The 18,404-nt window shown below is 38.0% G+C and overlaps 1 protein-coding gene and 1 pseudogene across 5 annotated transcripts in view; one reads left to right on the top strand and one right to left on the bottom strand.

Moving 5' to 3' along the window:
• Positions 1-18,404, top strand: part of UBE2H (ubiquitin conjugating enzyme E2 H) — a 113,795-nt gene that overhangs the window by 5,762 nt on the left and 89,629 nt on the right. For 2 of the 5 annotated variants that reach the window (XM_036328698.1, XM_036328701.1), the window contains exon 1: positions 10,531-10,634. The exons of 2 other annotated variants lie outside the window; for them this stretch is intronic. In XM_036328698.1, the coding sequence (XP_036184591.1) occupies positions 10,546-10,634 (89 nt within the window). In that variant the 5' untranslated portion in view covers positions 10,531-10,545. Of the gene's footprint in view, positions 1-10,530; positions 10,635-15,655; positions 15,685-18,404 lie in introns of those variants that run through there. One more of the 5 variants, XM_036328700.1, reaches the window with a different exon arrangement.
• LOC118666414 lies at positions 11,066-11,531 on the bottom strand (annotated as a pseudogene).

Consider the following 18,404-nt stretch of genomic DNA (forward strand, 5'->3'; position numbering starts at 1 on the left):
CCCTGACTGGGTCCACAGCGTGGGGGATTGAGCCTGCAACTGGGGTACGTGCCCTTGACTGTGAATCGAACCCTCGACCCTTTGGTCTACCAGCCAACGCTCTAACCACTGAGAAACCCGGCCAGGGCACAATAGGTTTTCAACTGTAGACCCACAGTGTACATTTTCATGAAATACTTCCATGAAAAAAACTTAGTTGGGTTATACAAGTACTAAAATAATTGAGGAAAATGTAGGTTACAAAAAGGGAAAGAAAATAATTATCTATAATTCTACCCTTTAGACCAGCGGTTCTCAACCTGTGGGTCGCGACCCCTTTGGGGGTCAAACGATCCTTTCACAGGGGTCGCCTAAGACCATTGGAAAACACGTATATAATACTGTTTTTGTGATTAATCACTATGCTTTAATTATGTTCAATTTGTAACAATGAAAATACATCGTGCATATCAGATATTTACATTATGATTCATAACAGTAGCAAAATTACAGTTATGAAGTAGCAACGAAAATAATTTTATGGTTGGGGGTCACCACAACATGAGGAACTGTATTAAAGGGTCGCGGCATTAGGAAGGTTGAGAACCACTGCTTTAGACAGTGGTTTTCAATTATCTGGAGGTTTGTTAAAATAGGTTGCTGGTTCTCACCCCTGGAGTTGTCCCATTCACTGGTCTAAAGTGTGGCCTGATAACCTGCATTTCTTTTTTTCTCTTTTTAAATATATTTTTATTGATTTTAGAGAGGAAGGGAGAGGGGGAGAGAGAGATAGAAACATCAATGATGAGAGAGAATCATTGATTGGCTGCTCCGCCAATGGAGATCGAGCTTGCAACCTGGGCATGTGCCCTTGACTGGAATTGAACCTGGGACCTTTCAGTTTGGAGGCCACACTCTATCCACTGAGCAAAACCAGTTAAGGCAACTTGCATTTCTAACAAGTTCCCTGCTGCTATTGCTGCTGGTCTAGGGACCACAATGTAATAACCATTGTCTGTAAATGTTAACATTATGATGTGGTTTTTTTAAAATTTAAATTCTTTACTGTTTAAAGTATTACATAAGTTTCCTTTTCCTCCCATTGACCATTATGATGTCTTTTTCATCATCCTTTACACACACACGCACACACCACCAGGATATATTTTTCAACCTGTTGCTTATACTGTGCGTGCCGTTTTTTTGCTTAATATTTTTGCGATTATTTTTCACAGTTAAAAATATATGAGACATAATGAATAACTGATGTAATATGACATTCATTGGTGTACTTCTTTGTCATTTTCTGTGATAAATAAGATTGAAATTAACCTCATGCATAAGTCTTTTCCTTATTTTTGGGTTATTTCTATTTTCTAGAAATGGGATTCTATAGCCAAGAAGGTAAACATTTGAAGTAAAATATTTAATTAAAAATTTGGGGGCCCACATTCAATGGGTTTTCATTTTGTTCTGTTGTGTTTTTCTTGGTGTCATTTCAGCACTGAAGCAGCCAGCCTGATATAGTGATGAAAGATGAGTTCTGATCTCTTTGTTGAAACTTTCATGTTTTTTGTGATAATGGTGATCTTCAAATTAGGGATACTTTTGTACTTCTTCCTTTTTAGTTTTTATTTAATTGATTTTTAGAGAGAAACATTGATTTGTTGTTCTACTTATTGATAATGATATGTTCATCAGTTGGTTCTTGTATGTGCCCTGATTGGGGTTCAAACCTGTAACCTTGTATATCAGGATTATGCTCTAGCTATCTGCGATACCGGTTGGGGTAAAAGGTTTCTTGGATTATAAAATCTTAGTTGAGGTAATATAAATAGAAAATTAGATACAGCATGTGCCTGGTTCGTGTTACCTTAAAAGCAATTGGAGTACTACTTATATTAGTGAAAATAAATGTAGCTGTTTTTGTTTAAATTGTGCCAGTATAACTTTGGTTATCTGGATAGTGCTTTCAATCAGTTGACTTTATATTACATAGACAATTTCTGAAAGATTAATTTTAAAAATTAAAAAATGCAGATAAACATTTCCAGTGTAGTGTCTGTCTGTAGAAGGTTGATTTGGTAGGAATCATGTCTGTGAGAGACCACCAGGTGTGATATAGTTGCATATATTGTTTTATGGTCTTATAGAGAGTACTGCATCTTTGCTCTTTTGCTAGTTATTTATCTAAATCTGTGAATAAATTAGTAAATCTCCTAATTTAGCAACAAAGTTTTGAAACTACATAACCCTTTTTATTTCACTCCATAGGAAAATAAACTGGATTTTAAAAAAATATTATTATTAACAAATGGTAAATTATGTATAGCTTTTGGGTCCCACAACTGTCAGCTGGTACAGTCATCCCCCCCCTTATCAGCAGGGTATATGTTCTAAGACTCCCACTGGATGCCTAAAACTGCAGATAGTACTGAGCCCTACATATACTATGTTTTTGCCTATACATACATACCCTTACCAGCTTCTCTTTGGCCTATCTGAATTGCCAGCATCACTACTCTTGTGCTTAGGGGCCATTCATTATTAGTAAAATAAGGGTTACTTGAACCCAAGCACTGCAGTACCTTAACAGTAGATCTGATAACCAAGATGGCTACTAAATGACTAATGGGTAGGTAGTGTGGACAGCGGGGATATGCTGGATGATTCACACCTGGGGTGGGGTGGAGCGTGACTTCGTGAGATTTTGTCATGCTACTCAGAAAGGCATGCTGTTTAAAATTTATGGATTGTTTATTTCTAGAATTTTCCATTTATTACTTTGACCATGAATAACTGAAACCACAGAAAGGGAAACTGCATAAGGAGGTGGGGGTGGGGGGAGGAACCATTGTACTTGGTTAGATCACTAATCCAAACTAAGGCTCTTACAATGAAAGCATGCCATGATGTAGGTCTTAGATATTTCAGATTTTTATTACAAATTATATTTACATTCAAATGGATGAGCATAGGAGGGAAATGCATTTTAAATGCTTGAGGCTTTTTCTGACAAAAGGAGTTTTAGCTGTCTTAACTTGGTGGCTGATCTCAGTATTGCTGTAGAGTATATATAAGTATATTAAAATGTAGAACATAATATATGTTTGATAACAGAATCATTGATCTTGGCAACACAATTTGACATTATTAGCAATTGTTAGTTTTACCAACTAATTCATTCAATTCGCCATAGCTACCAGCTTGATATAGAGGGGGGGAAAAAACCTGTCTTTTGCCTTTCTATTCATTTGTATTCTTAGGGATTAAAAACAAAAACTTCTTTTTTTTTTTTTTTTTTTAAAGTCAGATTTGTTTTATGGGTGGAAGGAGGAGAGGAAGTAGGGCTTTTGAGTGTGTTCTTTAGTCTAATTATCTGGATTGCTGCCCATTTTTTCCTGGCAGTAAAGAATAGCAGTCCTTGAATGCTGTCTTTGATTATCAAATGACATATATTTAAGTATACCTGTATTGAGTCATTCATGCTTTTGTGAACACATTTGCTTTTATCTTTTTTTCTGTAGGCTCTTGGGTTAGAAGAGTTAGGTACCAGATTCTTTCTGTCTTTAATTAATGTGGCTTTTCCTTTGAGACTTAGCTAAGAATTGTATAACATGTAAACCGTAATACATCAGGAAGACTGTCGGTGGCTTGTAAAGACTATATTATCATTTCATACAGTATTTCAAATGTATATGTCTGTTTTCTATTAGTATTCCTAGCTTATATATATATTTTTTGTTAAATATATTTTATTGATTTTTTACAGAGAGGAAGGGAGAGGGATAGAGAGTTAGAAACATCGATGAGAGAGAAACATCGATCAGCTGTCTCCTGCACACTCCCTACTGGGGATGTGCCCGCAACCAAGGGACATGCCCTTCACCGGAATCAAACCTGGGACCCTTGAGTCGCAGGCTGATGCTCTATCCACTGAGTCAAACCAGCCAGGGCCCTAGCTTATATTTTGACTAATTTCTAGAAATCACGCAAGACAGTTAAATTCATTGGCAGGAAAATACATAAATAAACCTTTAGGGAGAAGGTATTTCCGGATCCTTTACAGTATCTTACATGCAAGGTTATTAAAAGCAGTAGTGAAGCCAGGTCCTTTTTTTCTAGGAATTTGGAAATCAGAGAATACTTGGCTTATTTCACTTTGTGCAGCTAGGCAGTTACTTATCAAACTCATACTTATTTATGCTAAAAATGTGTAGTAGTTTACAACTTTGCTACATACCTTCTAAATGTAAGACTAGGCTCTGCCTTAGATTTGCTTTAGTTTTTAGTGAAGTCAGGCACACTGGAACGTGGCGCCTGAATTTTGTGTTCTTATATTTTAAAGGTATTGGCTCTCTTCGTCTATGAAGAATTCGTTTTTTCTAAGCTAATATTATACAGTCCTGTCAGTGTTCCTGAGATTCAGAAGCTACTAACTATTTCCTTTAAGTCCTCAAGGTAGGAAGCCTAGAGGTCTCTATCACCCAGTATCCTCCTGTGCTCTTCAGAAAAGGTAAAAGGGAATAGTAGTCCCCTGTCCCTATGGGAGCTCATTCCCGGCAGAGTTTTGGCCCCTTTGCATCTTATAATTCACAGAATGACTAACAGAATGTCTGCTTGTGCTTATTCTCTGTTTTTGGGGGGTGACGTAGTATAATTATATATATTCAAGCCTTTGAACTGGATTATCTTAATTGACAGAGATACGTCTTACCTTTTATTTGATTGATGGGAAATAGAATTTGAAATTATATTTTTTACAGAATAAAAAAATAGTGTATGACTTGGGTGCTTTTAAATTGGGGCTTGCCTTGGTTTATGTGACTCGGTTGAGCGTTGTCCTATGTACTACAAGGTCACTGGTTCAATCCCCGGTCAAGGCACATGCCCAGGCTGCCAGTTCAGTCCCCAGTGTGGGGCATGCAGGAGGCAGCCAATTGATGTTTTTCTCACATTGATGTTACTATCTCTTTCTCGCTCTTCCTTCCTTTCTCTAAAACAAAACAAAAAAACCCAACCCTCCACCCCCCAAAAAATCCACATTTAATTGGGGTTTATTACTCTTTTTTTAAAATATTTTTATTGATTTCAGAGAGAAAGAGAGAGGGAAAGAGAGATAGAAACATCAATGATAAGAGAGAATCACTGACCAGCTGCCTCCTGCATACCCCACACCAGGGATGGAGCGCAACCCCGGGCATGTGCCTTGACCAGGAATCGAACCGTGACCTCCTGGTTCAGAGGCTGACACAACTACTGAGCTACTCCGGCTGGGCTTATTACTCATTTGAATGAATTGGATAAAATGTAATGATTTTAGTCTGTTCTGGCTGTTTTAGTTCTTAAATGTCATTCTTAGAGTGTTTGGTCAACTCTGATGAAGTTCTGATGACATTTTATTATTTAAAGTGAAATTTTAGAATCTTACATAGATTTTAGCATGTTTTTCTATGTGGAGAAAATTTGCAATGCAAATAATAGCATTACAAAGCAATGGTTACTTTCTGAATATAAGGGCTCCTCTAGTTGAAATTAATAATTGTATTCTTTCTAGGCAATATCATTTGTGGCCTTATGTAACAGTTTGTGAAATACTGATGCTTGGCTATAAATTCTGATAACTTTGTTTTTATTATTGATAGGAAAAAAAAGCCAAAGTTGAAATGTCTACTTTTTTATTAATGAATTATAAAAATCAGTTTCGCCACTTAGTGGTCACTTTCGTTATGTGAAAAATATAATTAAAACAGGATAGCCTAATGCCTCATTTAATCTTGTTTATGAATTTAAGAGTCATAAATAAAAACGAAATGACTTAGTAGGTTTTTATATAAACGTTCTGGTATCTCTGTACAACAATAGATTACATGGCATTGTGTTTTGTATTCTTTTTTAACTCTTTTTTGTGTTGTTGTTGAGGATATTTGTCCATTGATTTTTAGAGAGAATGGAAGGGAGGAGAGACAGAGAGAGAGAGAAACGTTGATGTGAGAGAGACATATCTATTGGTTGCTTCTTCCTGTACATGCCAAATTGGTGAGGGCATGTTTTAGTATTCTTGAGGTGTCTGAGTTGTATGTGCTCTGTCAATTTAAAAAATGAAATAAGACCGTAAGAGTGCCTGATTTATAGAAGCTTTTATCAGGCTAGAATGGCAGCATGCTGTTCCTTTCAAAATTTTATATATTTAATTACCTAAATTACGTACTTTTTATTTTAATCCTCACCTAAGGATATTTTCCCATTGAGTTTTAGGGAGAGTGAAAGAGAGAGGGAAAGACAGACTGAAACATTGATGTGAGAGAAACACATCAGTTGGTTGCCTCCTGCACGAGCCCCAACCGGGGCCGGGCTGGGAAGTAGCCTGCAACCAAGGTACGTGTCCTTGACCAGAATCGAACCCGGGGCTCCTTGTTCCTCAGGCCACTGCTCTACCTACTGCACCAAACCAGCTAGGGCTATATTTTGTTTTTTAAAAGGTAAATTAGGGGATGGGAGTATAACTGAGTAAAATAATATTCCCAGAGCCAGGATAGGATCCCGTCAGAGTTTGAAACAGTTCTGTATTTAAGCATTTAAATATTTTCCTATTATGCTTTGTAATACTCTTCAGATATCTTAAATATATATTTTGCAGAAAATTTAGGTGCCAACATTTTTATTGATATTTAAACTCTGAGTGCCTATAGTGGATCAGTTTTGCTTCATGTTTTAGTATCTTTAAACTTTTTATTTTAGATTTACAGAAAAGTTGTGAAGATAATATAGAAATTATCTCTATGTTACCATTTTTTAAAAATATATTTTTATTGATTTTTTACGAGAGGAAGGGAGAGGGATAGAGAGTTAGAAACATCGATGAGAGAGAGAGAAACATCGATCAGCTGCCTCTTGCACACCTCCCACTGGGGATGTGCCCGCAACCAAGTTACATGCCCTTGACTGGAATCGAACCTGGGACCCCTCAGTGCGCAGGCTGATGCTCTATCCACTGAGCCAAACCGGTTAGGGCCTATGTTACCATTTTATGTTGTCAAAACTAAGAAGCCAGTGTTGGTACACTAAACTCCAGGCTTTATTTAGATTTCACCAGTTTTTCCATGAATGTTTTTTTCTGCTCCAGGATCCAGTCCAGGATACCACATTACGTATCATCGTCATGTCTCCTTAGTCGAGTTCCTCACGCCTTCACTGTTTTACATCACCTTAATTGTTTTGCAGTACTGGTCAGGTATTTTTTTGGAGTGCTCTTCAATTTCTGTTTATGTGGTATCCCCCTACCACCACCCCTCTCATGATTAGACATCGTCATAATAAGGTTTTAAAATTTGGCCAGATTCATTGTGGATGTTTGGAAAGAATACCACAGAGGGGAAGTGCCCCCTCATGACTGCACAGGTTATGATAACCTTGATCCACGTGACTAAGGTGGTGCTTGCCAGGTTTCTCCACTGTAAAGTTACTGTTTTTTCCCTCTGTATTCTATTCTTTGGAAGCTAGTCACTAAGTGTGTAGTTAAGGTGACACTCAAGGGAGCTGGAAGAATTACACTCCATCTCTGGAGGGAGTAAATTGTTAACTTTTGATAATTAATGTAGCAGTGCATTCATCTTAGTTGTTAGTGGCTTTTATATAGAAGTTATATTTGATTTTGAATGAAGTGTAATTGGTACTGCCTCTTTGGAAATAAGATCAGATATAAATGTATGAGGATGTGGTCTAGAAGCACACGGATTTGGTGGATTTGTTTAGCTATTTGCATGGTAAATTTAACTTTCTACATTTGGCTGTTTTTAGATCTATAACATTTATATGTGAAGATAAACTTAGGATGAGTTGCAAACCTATTAAGAGCATTAAAACTAAAGGAAATCTATCATCTTAAAAAGTTTTAGATCAGAAAGATAACTTGGGGCTAAGGTAATATAAAATGCTATTACAGTCAGTGTATCTTTTTGTTACTAACTAGAGCAGGTTATCAAAAGTCATTTTGTTACAATGCTGATGAGATACTGCAGGAACTAAACTCTTATTTATATTATTTAGCCTATAGTAAAATTGGTTTCTTTAGCCTGGCCAGTGTTGCTCAGTGACTGAGCGTCCGACCAATTCCCAGTCAGGGCACATGCCCGGGTAGCAGGCTTGATCCCCAGTGTGGGGTGTGCAGGAGGCAGCGATCAGTGATTCTCTATCATCATTGATATTTCTATCTCTCTCTCCCTCTCCTTTCCTCTCTGAAATCAATAAAAATATATTTTTTAAGGTATATACAAAGCTTTATTTTCTTGAGCAGAGTATATTTAGAGCCAACGCTATAAAGCAGCAATAAGATATTAAAATTTTGCCTAACCCATTTGATGTAGGTTAAAAAGTTAAGCCAAAGTATTTATTTCTCAGGGGCTTCCTTGAAAATAGTGAGGAAAAAAGGTAGAAACTGAATGTTAGTGGGAAATATCTCATTCGTTACAAATACTATAGTGGTAATAAATTATTTATTTTGAGATTGTAGAGGGCACTTCAGAATTTATGTATCAACTCAAGGGGACACCTGGGTTTTTGTGTTGTATATAAGTCAGAAGTGTTTATAACCAGCTGTTGATTGATTTGGTTACCTTGGTGGTACATTTTCAGACCTTTGCCCTTTGCCAGCATCTGGATGTCATGTAGATGCTAAGAGTCAATAGTGTGACACTTGGGGTCATCCTAGTGTCTTGATGACCCTGGGCAGGTGTTCAGCTGTTTTGCAAATTTATTTTTTATTGAGAGAGAAAGGAAGGGAAAGGGAGAGAGAAGCATTGATACAAACAAAACAGGGATTAGCTGCCTCCTGCACTCTCCCCATAGGCGATCAAGCCCACAACCTGGGCATGTTTGCTGACCATCAAACCAGCAATGCACAGGACAACGCCCAACTTAGCCACACTAGCCAGGGCTCAGCTGTTTTCTTTGTAACCTCTTTTCCGTTGCTTACTTTCTGAAGTTTACATGCCCAATAGCCCTTTTTAAAAATCAAGACTATTTTTTTAGAGAAGTTTTAGGTTCATGTCAAAATGGAAGGAAGTATAGAAAGCAATTTCCCATATCCTTCTTGCCCCCCATTCATGAACAGCCTGCTCCATTATCAACATCCCTCATCAGAGTGATGCATTTGTTATAATTGATGAACTTACATTAACACATCATTATCATCCAAAATAGTTTACATTAGGGTTCACTCTTGGTATTGTACATCCTATGGGTTTGGACAAATGTATGTATAATGGCTTGTAACCACCGTTACGGTATCATAGAGCATTTTCACTGCCCTGAAATCCTCCGTGCTCCACCTAGTTCACACCACTCCCTAGCAGCTACTGATTCTTTTACTGTCTCTGTAGTTTTGCCTTTTCCATATGTCATATAGTTGGAGTCATACAGTATATAAAGCCTTTTCAGATAGGCTTCTTTCACTTAGTAATGTGCATTTAAATTTCTTTTGTGTCTTTTCATGGCTTGATAACTCATTTCTTTTTAGCACTGAGTAATATTCCATTGTTGAATGTACCAGTTTGTTTGTCCATTCACCTTAGTGAGCCACTTTGACTAAATAGAGCTAATACTATTAATGGTTTCTAATTTTTTTCAGATTCACCTTTGTACTTTTTTCAAAAAATCTTTTAGTAGCAAGTAGCTAAATTCTATCCTGCTGGCCCATTCTATCCTCATTTCTACCTTTCTTGTTCTCTAATAACTTGTTCAGTAATGTGATACTTCTCATTCTAACATTTCTTCTTGTACCATCTTGCTTTGAGATGTTATGACCCATTTTTTCTGAGATAAAAACCCGGGCTACACAGGTTGGTTGAGTGTTGAGATCATAGAGTAAGTCATCCTAGTGATGGGTTTGGAGCCAACTAGGCTTTTTTATGCTTTTATCTCTTTTAACGTGCAAGTAACCCATATTTTATTTTTTAAATGTATTTTTATTGATTTCAGAGAGGAAGGGAGAGGGAGAGAGCTGGAAACATACATGATGAGAGAAAATCATCAACTGGCTGCCTCCTGCATGCCCCCTACCGGGGATTGAGCCCGCAACCCGGGCATGTGCCCTTGACCAGAATCAAACCCGAACCCTTCAGTCCACAAGCCCACGCTCTGTCCACTGAGCCAAACCAGCCAGGGCAGTAATCCTTATTTTACTTAATGATGACCTCAAAATACAAGAGTAGTGATGTTGGTAATTCAGATATGCCAAAGAGAAGCTGTAAAGTGCTTCCTTTAAGTGAAAAGATAAGTATAGGAAAAACAGTATATATAGGGTTTGGTACTCTCTGAGGCATCCACCAGAGGGTCTTGGAACGGATAAGGGGGCTACTCTATGTTGGAAGAGAAGTTGTCATGTTATAAAGTCTAAGATGTACTTCATTTGTCCTTAGCATAGTGTTGGCATAATACTATGATCTTTGATAAAATATTTGAATCAGATTGAATTGAATTGTACAATAAACCATATAAATATACTCTTAGCCAAGAAAGAAAATTGGTGGGGTGTGAAGATGGCAAATGTTTTCATGTTAGTAAAGAATGTCAGATTTGTACTATATGTTACAGCTTCTAAGACAATTTTTCTTGCATCTTAACATCCTTGAAATTGAGATATCTTCCAATTGGTGGTGAGTCACATTTTGATTGTCAGCTTTTTTCTTTCATGTTGTGTCATAAAACAGTGTTGTGTCATTGATATGATGAAATAATGGAGTGCCTCCTTTTGTGTGGAGACGAAGAAATACAATGGATATAGCAGTTTACTTCTTGGGCTGTAGGATATGCTGTATTAAATGTTATTTTTATCAGACACGGAATTGACTCTGGACAGCTGATAGTGGGCACCCATTGTTAGAATATTTCATTAATAAAGCAGTTATCTTTATTTCAAGCTAGAAGACTCGACTTCAATGCCAGAATTCTGGCTTTTAAAATAAAATGTAAAACTTACAAATTTTGTTTTTTATATGCAAAGTCTTTTGCCTTTCTTTCTTTCTTTCTCTTTTTTTTTTTTTTTTTTTACTTGTGGACATTTTAATGAACTTCCCTCCATGTAGCTTCAAGCTACCAGAACACAGGCCCCACCAACACCCTTAATATTCTCCTTGGCTCTTCTGCTGAAGAACTTGGCCTTCACAGTGACAGGCTGCTTTGGGAGCTTTCCCTTCCCCAGAACTTTGTAATAGCCTGATCACACCACATCAGTGATGGGAGCAACTCCAGTCTTGCTCTTGGCAGCATTTGCCTGTGTCTGCTCACTGACCAAGGTCCACAGCTTATCAAGGTTGACAGTTGGGCAGAAGCTCTGGTTCCTCTTTAAGTGGTAATGCCTCATACCAACTTTCCCAAAGAAACCTGGGTGATTGATATTTGTCGAAGTTGATCCTGTGATGATGCAAGCCACCAGCATTACTCCGCCCGCGCCCCCCCCCCCCCCCCCCCCCCCCGTGCTTCCTGTGCTTGCCGATGTGGCCGTGGCTCACGTGGCCCCGAAGTTTTCAGGTCTTCCTTAGTCTGGATGGCATGTCTGTGGCCGAGCTGCCTGCCTTTCTTTTTAATCATATTGTTGGTGGGAACATAATGGTAAGTATTGAGTTATTCCATTTCTGTGTAAAGCAGGCCTTGGGAGGCTTTACTGTGTAGCTCTTGGAAAAGGAGTGAAGAGTAGCAGAATAAATTTTTAAAAATTTTCTTTTAATTAAAAACATTAAATTTATTAATACTTTACTGAAACTTGAGGAGTTAAATCACAAGTTTACTTTTGGCTTCTGTTATTCTGAATCTAAGCACTGTTAATATTTATTCTACATGGTTTTATGAAGACCTAAAAGGCACAGCTGCTCATTTCTTAATCTTGAGAGCTTTTTCTGTTCTCTCGAATAAGTCTATTTAAAGATAAGTTATCAAATCCTATTATTAACACTGTGCTTCTGTTAATTTTATATAAAAACGAATAGGACTATAACACGGAGATACAATTGATCCTTGAATAACATGGATTTGGACTGCACAGATCCACTTAAATGTGGATTTTTTTTCAATAACTACATACAGTACTGTAAATGTAATTTCTCTCGTGATTTTAACATTTTCTTTTCTCTAGCTTTATTTTATAATACATATAACAAAAAAAGTATGTTAATTGCCCATTTACATTATCTCTAAGGCTTTCAGTCAACAGTAGGCTATTAGAAGTTAAGTTTTCAGGGAGGCAAAAGTTATACATGGCCCAGGTGGTGTTGCTCAGTGGTTAAGTGTGAACCTATGAACAAGAGGTAACAGTTCAGTTCCAGTCGGGGCACATGCCTGGGTTGCCGGCTCGATCCCCAGTGTGGGGCGTGCCGGAGGCAGCCAATCAATGATTCTCTCTCATCATTGATGTTTCTATCTCTCTCTCCCTCTCCCTTCCTCTCTGAAAACAGTTTTTTAAAAAATTAGCTGGTTTGGCTCAATGGATAGAGCGTCGGCTTGTGGACGAAAGAGTTCCTGGTTCGATTCTCAAGGGCACATACCTTGATTGCAGGCTTCTTCCCCGCCCAGGCCCTGGTCAGGGCATGTGTAGGAGGCAGCCAATGGATGTGTTTCTCTCACATTGATGTTTCTCTCTGTCTTTCCCTCTCTTTTCCACTCTCCCTAAAAATCAATGGAAAAATATCCTCGGGTGAAGGATTAACAAATAAATAAGTAAAGTTATACATGGGTTTTTGATTGTGCAGGGGGTCAGCACCCCTAGCTCCTGCATTGTTTAAGGGTCAGCTGTATAAAGATACTACACAAATAAAGACTATAGGCACTTAAAAGCGTAAAAATAAGTTTAAAAAGAGGGTAGAACCTTGGAATAGGGTGGAGTTGAGTGTACCAAGCCTTGAGAAGGTTTCCTGAAGGAAGCTGAATGTCATAGAGGCAGGAGCGAAATATGCAGGCGGGTACCTGTGAGGATGTGAGGTGTCTGGTGGCTTAGCTTGATTTAAAGATCAGAGGTTGTAACTTAGTCCCTGTTAAGAATGTGGTTTTATAGTGCAGTGTGTGTGACCAAGATTATGAGGGTTGATGTAATTTGAATAGGCTAGCTTTTTCCAATTTAGGATTTAATGGACACTCAGGGCTACATCTGATACTTAGTTGGAGGTATGATCTCTCATCATCTGTCAACCAAAGGAGGACTCTTAGTAAAGAACATACCCATAGAGGTTGTTAAAATCTGATTATGAGTTGGCAGGGTTTTAATGTTGTTGTTTTTTAAGTATATTTTTATTGATTTCAGAGAGGAAGGGAGAGGGAGAGGGATAGAAACATCAGTGATGAGAGAGAATCATTGCCTCCTGCACGCCCCACACTGGAGATCAAGCATGCAACCTGGGCATGTGTTGTGATTGGGAATCAAACCATGACCTTCTGCTTTATAGGTCAGTGCTCAACAACTGAGCTACAGTGGCTGGGCTTAATGGTTTTTATAGAAGGAATGCATGATTTTGTGACACATTTTATGAGAAATGATTAAGATAATACTTTGGAGTGCATAACTATTTTTTTCAGATATGTACTACATTTGAAAAGTAAAATAGAGTGGATTGACCATCGGTTTCAGTCACAGATTTGAATTGCATCTGCCTTTGTTTCCTCATCCAAAACATGAAGAAAATACCACATTATAGGATTGCTTGAAGAATCACGAAATAGTATATGTGAATACATTTAGTATGTAATTGCTTAGTGAATAACTCAGCAATTGCTTAGTGAATAACTAGTTGGCTGCTAGTAACAGATCTGAAATAATGTAGCTATAACATGGAGTTAGCAGGTAGGCACATAAGGGCAACGTTGATGTCATTAGGGACCCAGATTCCTTCTGTCTTTTTACCCAGACTTAATGTGTGGCTTAGTTTTTCAAGGGGCCACTCCTACCATAACATTAATGTTTCATGCAGGAGGAGGAAGAAAAGGGTGAGGAAGGCAAAGGTATAAAAACTAGCTAAGACTTTATCACCCTCCAGCTTTTTTTTTAGTTGATGAGAGAGAGAGAAACAGAAACATCCATTTGTTGATCACGCACTTATCTGTTGACTCTTGCATGTGCCCTGACCAGGAGTTGAATCCATAACCTTGGCATATCAGAATGGCACTCCAGTCAACTGACCCACCTGGCCAGGACTTGTACCCCCTCTCCCCCAACTTTTAAGAAGCTTTTCTGGGTGATCTTCCTTACAAATTGCACTTTTATCCTGGGCAAGAGATGTCAGCTGACCGAGGTGCAAGAGAGGCTAAGAACCATTGCTTTTGAACTGCCTTTAATAAAATCGGAGTTTTATTAGTAAGGAAGAAGGGGAGAATAGATACTGGGTTGGTTCACCAGCAGTGTCTGCCACAGTGAATGTTAAGTTTTATTTTTTCTTTTATTTACGTATTTGGGAGCATCATTTAGGCCTGGCTTAGGCGACCCATGCCTTGAATGCCAGTCCATAAAATTTCTCTTACCTTTATCCAGTGTCTTCTAGGTTCTGCTTTGCTAGAAGACGGGGCTTATATGATAAAATTACTTACTTTTGGGCATTAAGGGAAAAGAAGAAATATTAACTTGGTTCTTTTTATTTATAGTTTAGCTGGTATCTTCAAACTTTAGCTTGAGGACCTAATGTGGGAGTTTGGTAGAGGAGAGGCAGCGTCTAGTGTGAAAATTGCCTGGTAGACCATCCAGGGTTCTTGCCCTTGGCTCTGCTGCTCAGTGCCATGGGGCCTTGTGCCTTTCACTTCCTTTTTGGGTGTCTGTTCCTTACCTATGGAGTAAGGCATTGGCTGGATGTTTCTAAGTCGTTGCAACTTGAACATTCTGATTTTATTTGTAGACATTTTGTATATAACTCTGGTTGTTTTCATATATAAAATGTAAAAAACTTTCATAGCCATATGTATTGCCTTCTAGGGAATAGAGAATTGAAAGTAGTTTTTAACAAATTTAAAATCTTATTTTAAATATAATTATCTTTACAGATGGATATGGATAGTTAAAATAAGTTCTGCAGTTTATTACTTTCTTGGTATGAATATTGTATGAATATTTACTAGGGTATTTAGAAGTATGAAATAGAAAACCTTGACATCTTCCTTTCTGACTTTGAAATATGGTAATAAGATGTTGCTTCATATTTAGAAACCTGCATTAATAAAAGTTTGAGTAGAAAAAGCCCCTATCTTATGCCAGTAGTACTTGTTGCCCTTTCTTTTCTAGACATGCATCCCTAGAATTAACCCTTTGAGTGCCAACCAATATCCTAGGAACTATGCTAAAATTGCCAAGGCATTTTTGCTGATTTTACAGCAGTTTAGGAAAAAAATTATGAATCGCAAGTAAATGAAGTTACATATTCAAACACTTAAAGAAACCTTTACTACATTGACATATTTAGCAATATCATCATCACTAATAAAAGCAGACTTAGAACTGGATGCCATTTCGAAGCTTTGATAGCGCTCCCGGAACTTTTGGCGAAAGACAGGATGAGCGCGATCGCGCTCCCCGGCACTCAAGGGGTTAAGTATTGTGAAATTGTAATTATTAAAATGCTATCCAGTGTTAACTCATCACCTGCTGACCTGAGAATTCAAATGCTTTGTTTACCATGCTTGACCAACTCTATGACAGCGTCAGTTGTTGCCATAATTACAGATGCTGGAATTGAGGTGAGATGTCACCGTCCTTGTCTGGTAATGAGGAGCAGCCAACTTAAGCTGATTTTGTTCTTTGGGGCAAGTGTGTACCTGTTCATTATATGTTTTACAAGAAGGAATCTTATGGTTCCCTTATGTTTTGTTTCAATTTTGTTTTTCATATAGAGCAGCGGTTCTCAACCTGTGGGTCACGACCCCTTTGGGAGTCAAACGACCCTTTCACAGGGGTCGCCTAAGACCATCGGAAAACACATATATAATTACATATTGTTTTTGTGATTAATCACTATGCTTTAATTATGTTCAATTTGTAACAATGAAAATACATCTTGCATATCAGATATTTACATTACGATTCATAACAGTAATAAAATTACAGTTATGAAGTAGCAACAAAAATAATTTTATGGTTGGGGGTCACCACAACATGTATTAAAGGGTCGCGGCATTAGGAAGGTTGAGAACCACTGATATAGATTATTCCCCCCCCCCCAATATGTTTTTATTGGTTTTTTTAGAGAGAGAGAGGGAGAGAGAGAAACATTGATGAGAGAGAAACATGGTTAGGCTGCCTCCTGTATGCCCCCTATTGGGAATAGAGCCTGCAACCCAGGCATGTGCCCTGACTGGGAATCGAACCGGCGACTTCTTGGGATATGCTCAACCAACTAGGCCACACTGACCAGGCAATATAGAGTACCTCTTGAAAGGCAGTATGGTTTAGTAGGTGGGGTAAGGCCCTTGTTCGAATTCTTTCAAACAGTTAACGTATAGTTGCATAAAAAGTGTCTAAGCTTGTTCAGTAGCAAGAAAGGGCTGTTTTAAATTATGATTAATATTGCAGAACCAATTCTAGGTTGGCAGTAATATTTGCTTAAAATATAGTGGTAGACTTTTAACTTGGCCTTATTGTAGATCCTTTTTCTTTTATTTATTTTTATTTTTTAAAGGTTTTTATTAATTTTTACAGAGAGGAGAAAGGTGAGGGATAGAGAGATAGAAACATCCATGAGAGAGGAACATCATCAATCAATCAGCTGCCTCCTGCACGCCCCCCACTAGGGATCGAGCCTGCAACCCGGGCATGTGCCCTGACTGGGAATCGAACCAGCAACCTCTTGGTTCCTGGGTCGACGCTCAGCCTTTGAGCCACACTGGCTGGGCATAGATCCTTTTTCTTTTCAACATTTTTAGTTTTTTTAATTGATTTTAGAGAGAGAGGAAGGCGGGGAGAGAGAAACATCGATGTGAGAAACATTGATCAGTTGCTTCTTTCACATGCCCTTACCTGGGATAGAACCCAAAATCTTCAGTATGTGCCCTGACCAGGATTAGAACTTACCACCTGCTGGTGTATGAGATGGATGCTCCAACTAACTGAGCCACACTGGCCAGGGGGCACTTTTTCTTTCAGCTGTCACATTTTTATGAGTAAAACTTCATCTTATTCTGGAAGTTAGTTGATATGGGTGATTCAGATAAAATTGCATAATATGGCAGTATTAAGTTTTTTGTTCAATAGAAATTGGAAAAAAATTTATTTCAGAGAGGAAGGGAGAGGGGGAGAGAGAGAGAAACATCAGTGATAAGAGAGGGTCCTTGATCGGCTGCCTCCTGCATGACCCACACTGGGAATTGAGCCTGCATGGGACAATGCTCAACCAACTAAGCCATATTGACCAGGGTGGTGCATATTTTCTTTCAAATTATTGTTTTGGGTTTCTTCGGGTGTATACCCAGAAGTGGAATTGCTGAGTCATAAGACAGTTCCATTTTTATTTTTTTGAGGAACCTCCATACTGTTTTCTGTAGTGGCCGCACCAATGCCGCATTCCCCCAAGAGTGCACGAGGGGTCCCTTTTCTCCACATCCTTGCCAACACTTGTTTATTGATGATAGCCATTCTGACAGGTGTGAGATATCTCATTGTGGTTTTCGCATTTCTCTGATGATTAGTGATATTGAGCATCTTTTCATCTTTCTATTGGGTATCTGAATGTTCTCTGGAGAAGTGTGTATTCAGGTCCTCTGCTACCTATTTGCTTATGTTTATATATGAGAGAGAGAGCGCTTCCTTTGTCATATATTAATTGACCATATAGGTGTGCATTTATTTCTGGGCTCTTTATTCTATTTCACTGATCTCTGTTTTTATGCCAGCACCAATCTGTTTCGATTACTAGTGCCTTGTAGTATAGTTTGATATCAGGTAGTGTGATCCCTCCAACTTTGTTTCTTTCTCAAGATTGTTGTGGCTATTCAGGGTCTTTTGTGATTCCATATACATTTTTGGATTATTCTAGTTTTGTGAAAAAAAACAAACAAACAAACAAAAAAACCACGCCATTACCATTTTGATAGGAATTGCATTGAGTCTATGGATTGCTCTGGGTAGTATGGGCATTTTAATCATGTTAATTCTTCCTATTTATAACACTGTATATGCTTTCATTTACTTGTACCTTCAGTTTCTTTCCTCAGTGTCTTATAATTTTCTGAGTACAGGTCTTTTACCTCTTTGGTTAAATTTATTCATAGTGTTGTTTGTTTGTTTTTTTGAGGCAATTATAAATGGGATTGTGTTCTTAGTTTCCCTTTCTGGTAATTCATTATTAGTGTGTAAAAATGCAATTGATTTTTGAAAATTTATTTTGTATCCTGCTATTTTACTGAATTTCTTTATCAGTTCTGGTAGTTTTATGGTGGGATCTTTAGGATTCTCTATATACAAT

The sequence above is a fragment of the Myotis myotis genome, unplaced genomic scaffold, assembly GCF_014108235.1.
Source record: "Myotis myotis isolate mMyoMyo1 unplaced genomic scaffold, mMyoMyo1.p scaffold_m19_p_11, whole genome shotgun sequence".
Taxonomy (NCBI): domain Eukaryota; kingdom Metazoa; phylum Chordata; class Mammalia; order Chiroptera; family Vespertilionidae; genus Myotis; species Myotis myotis.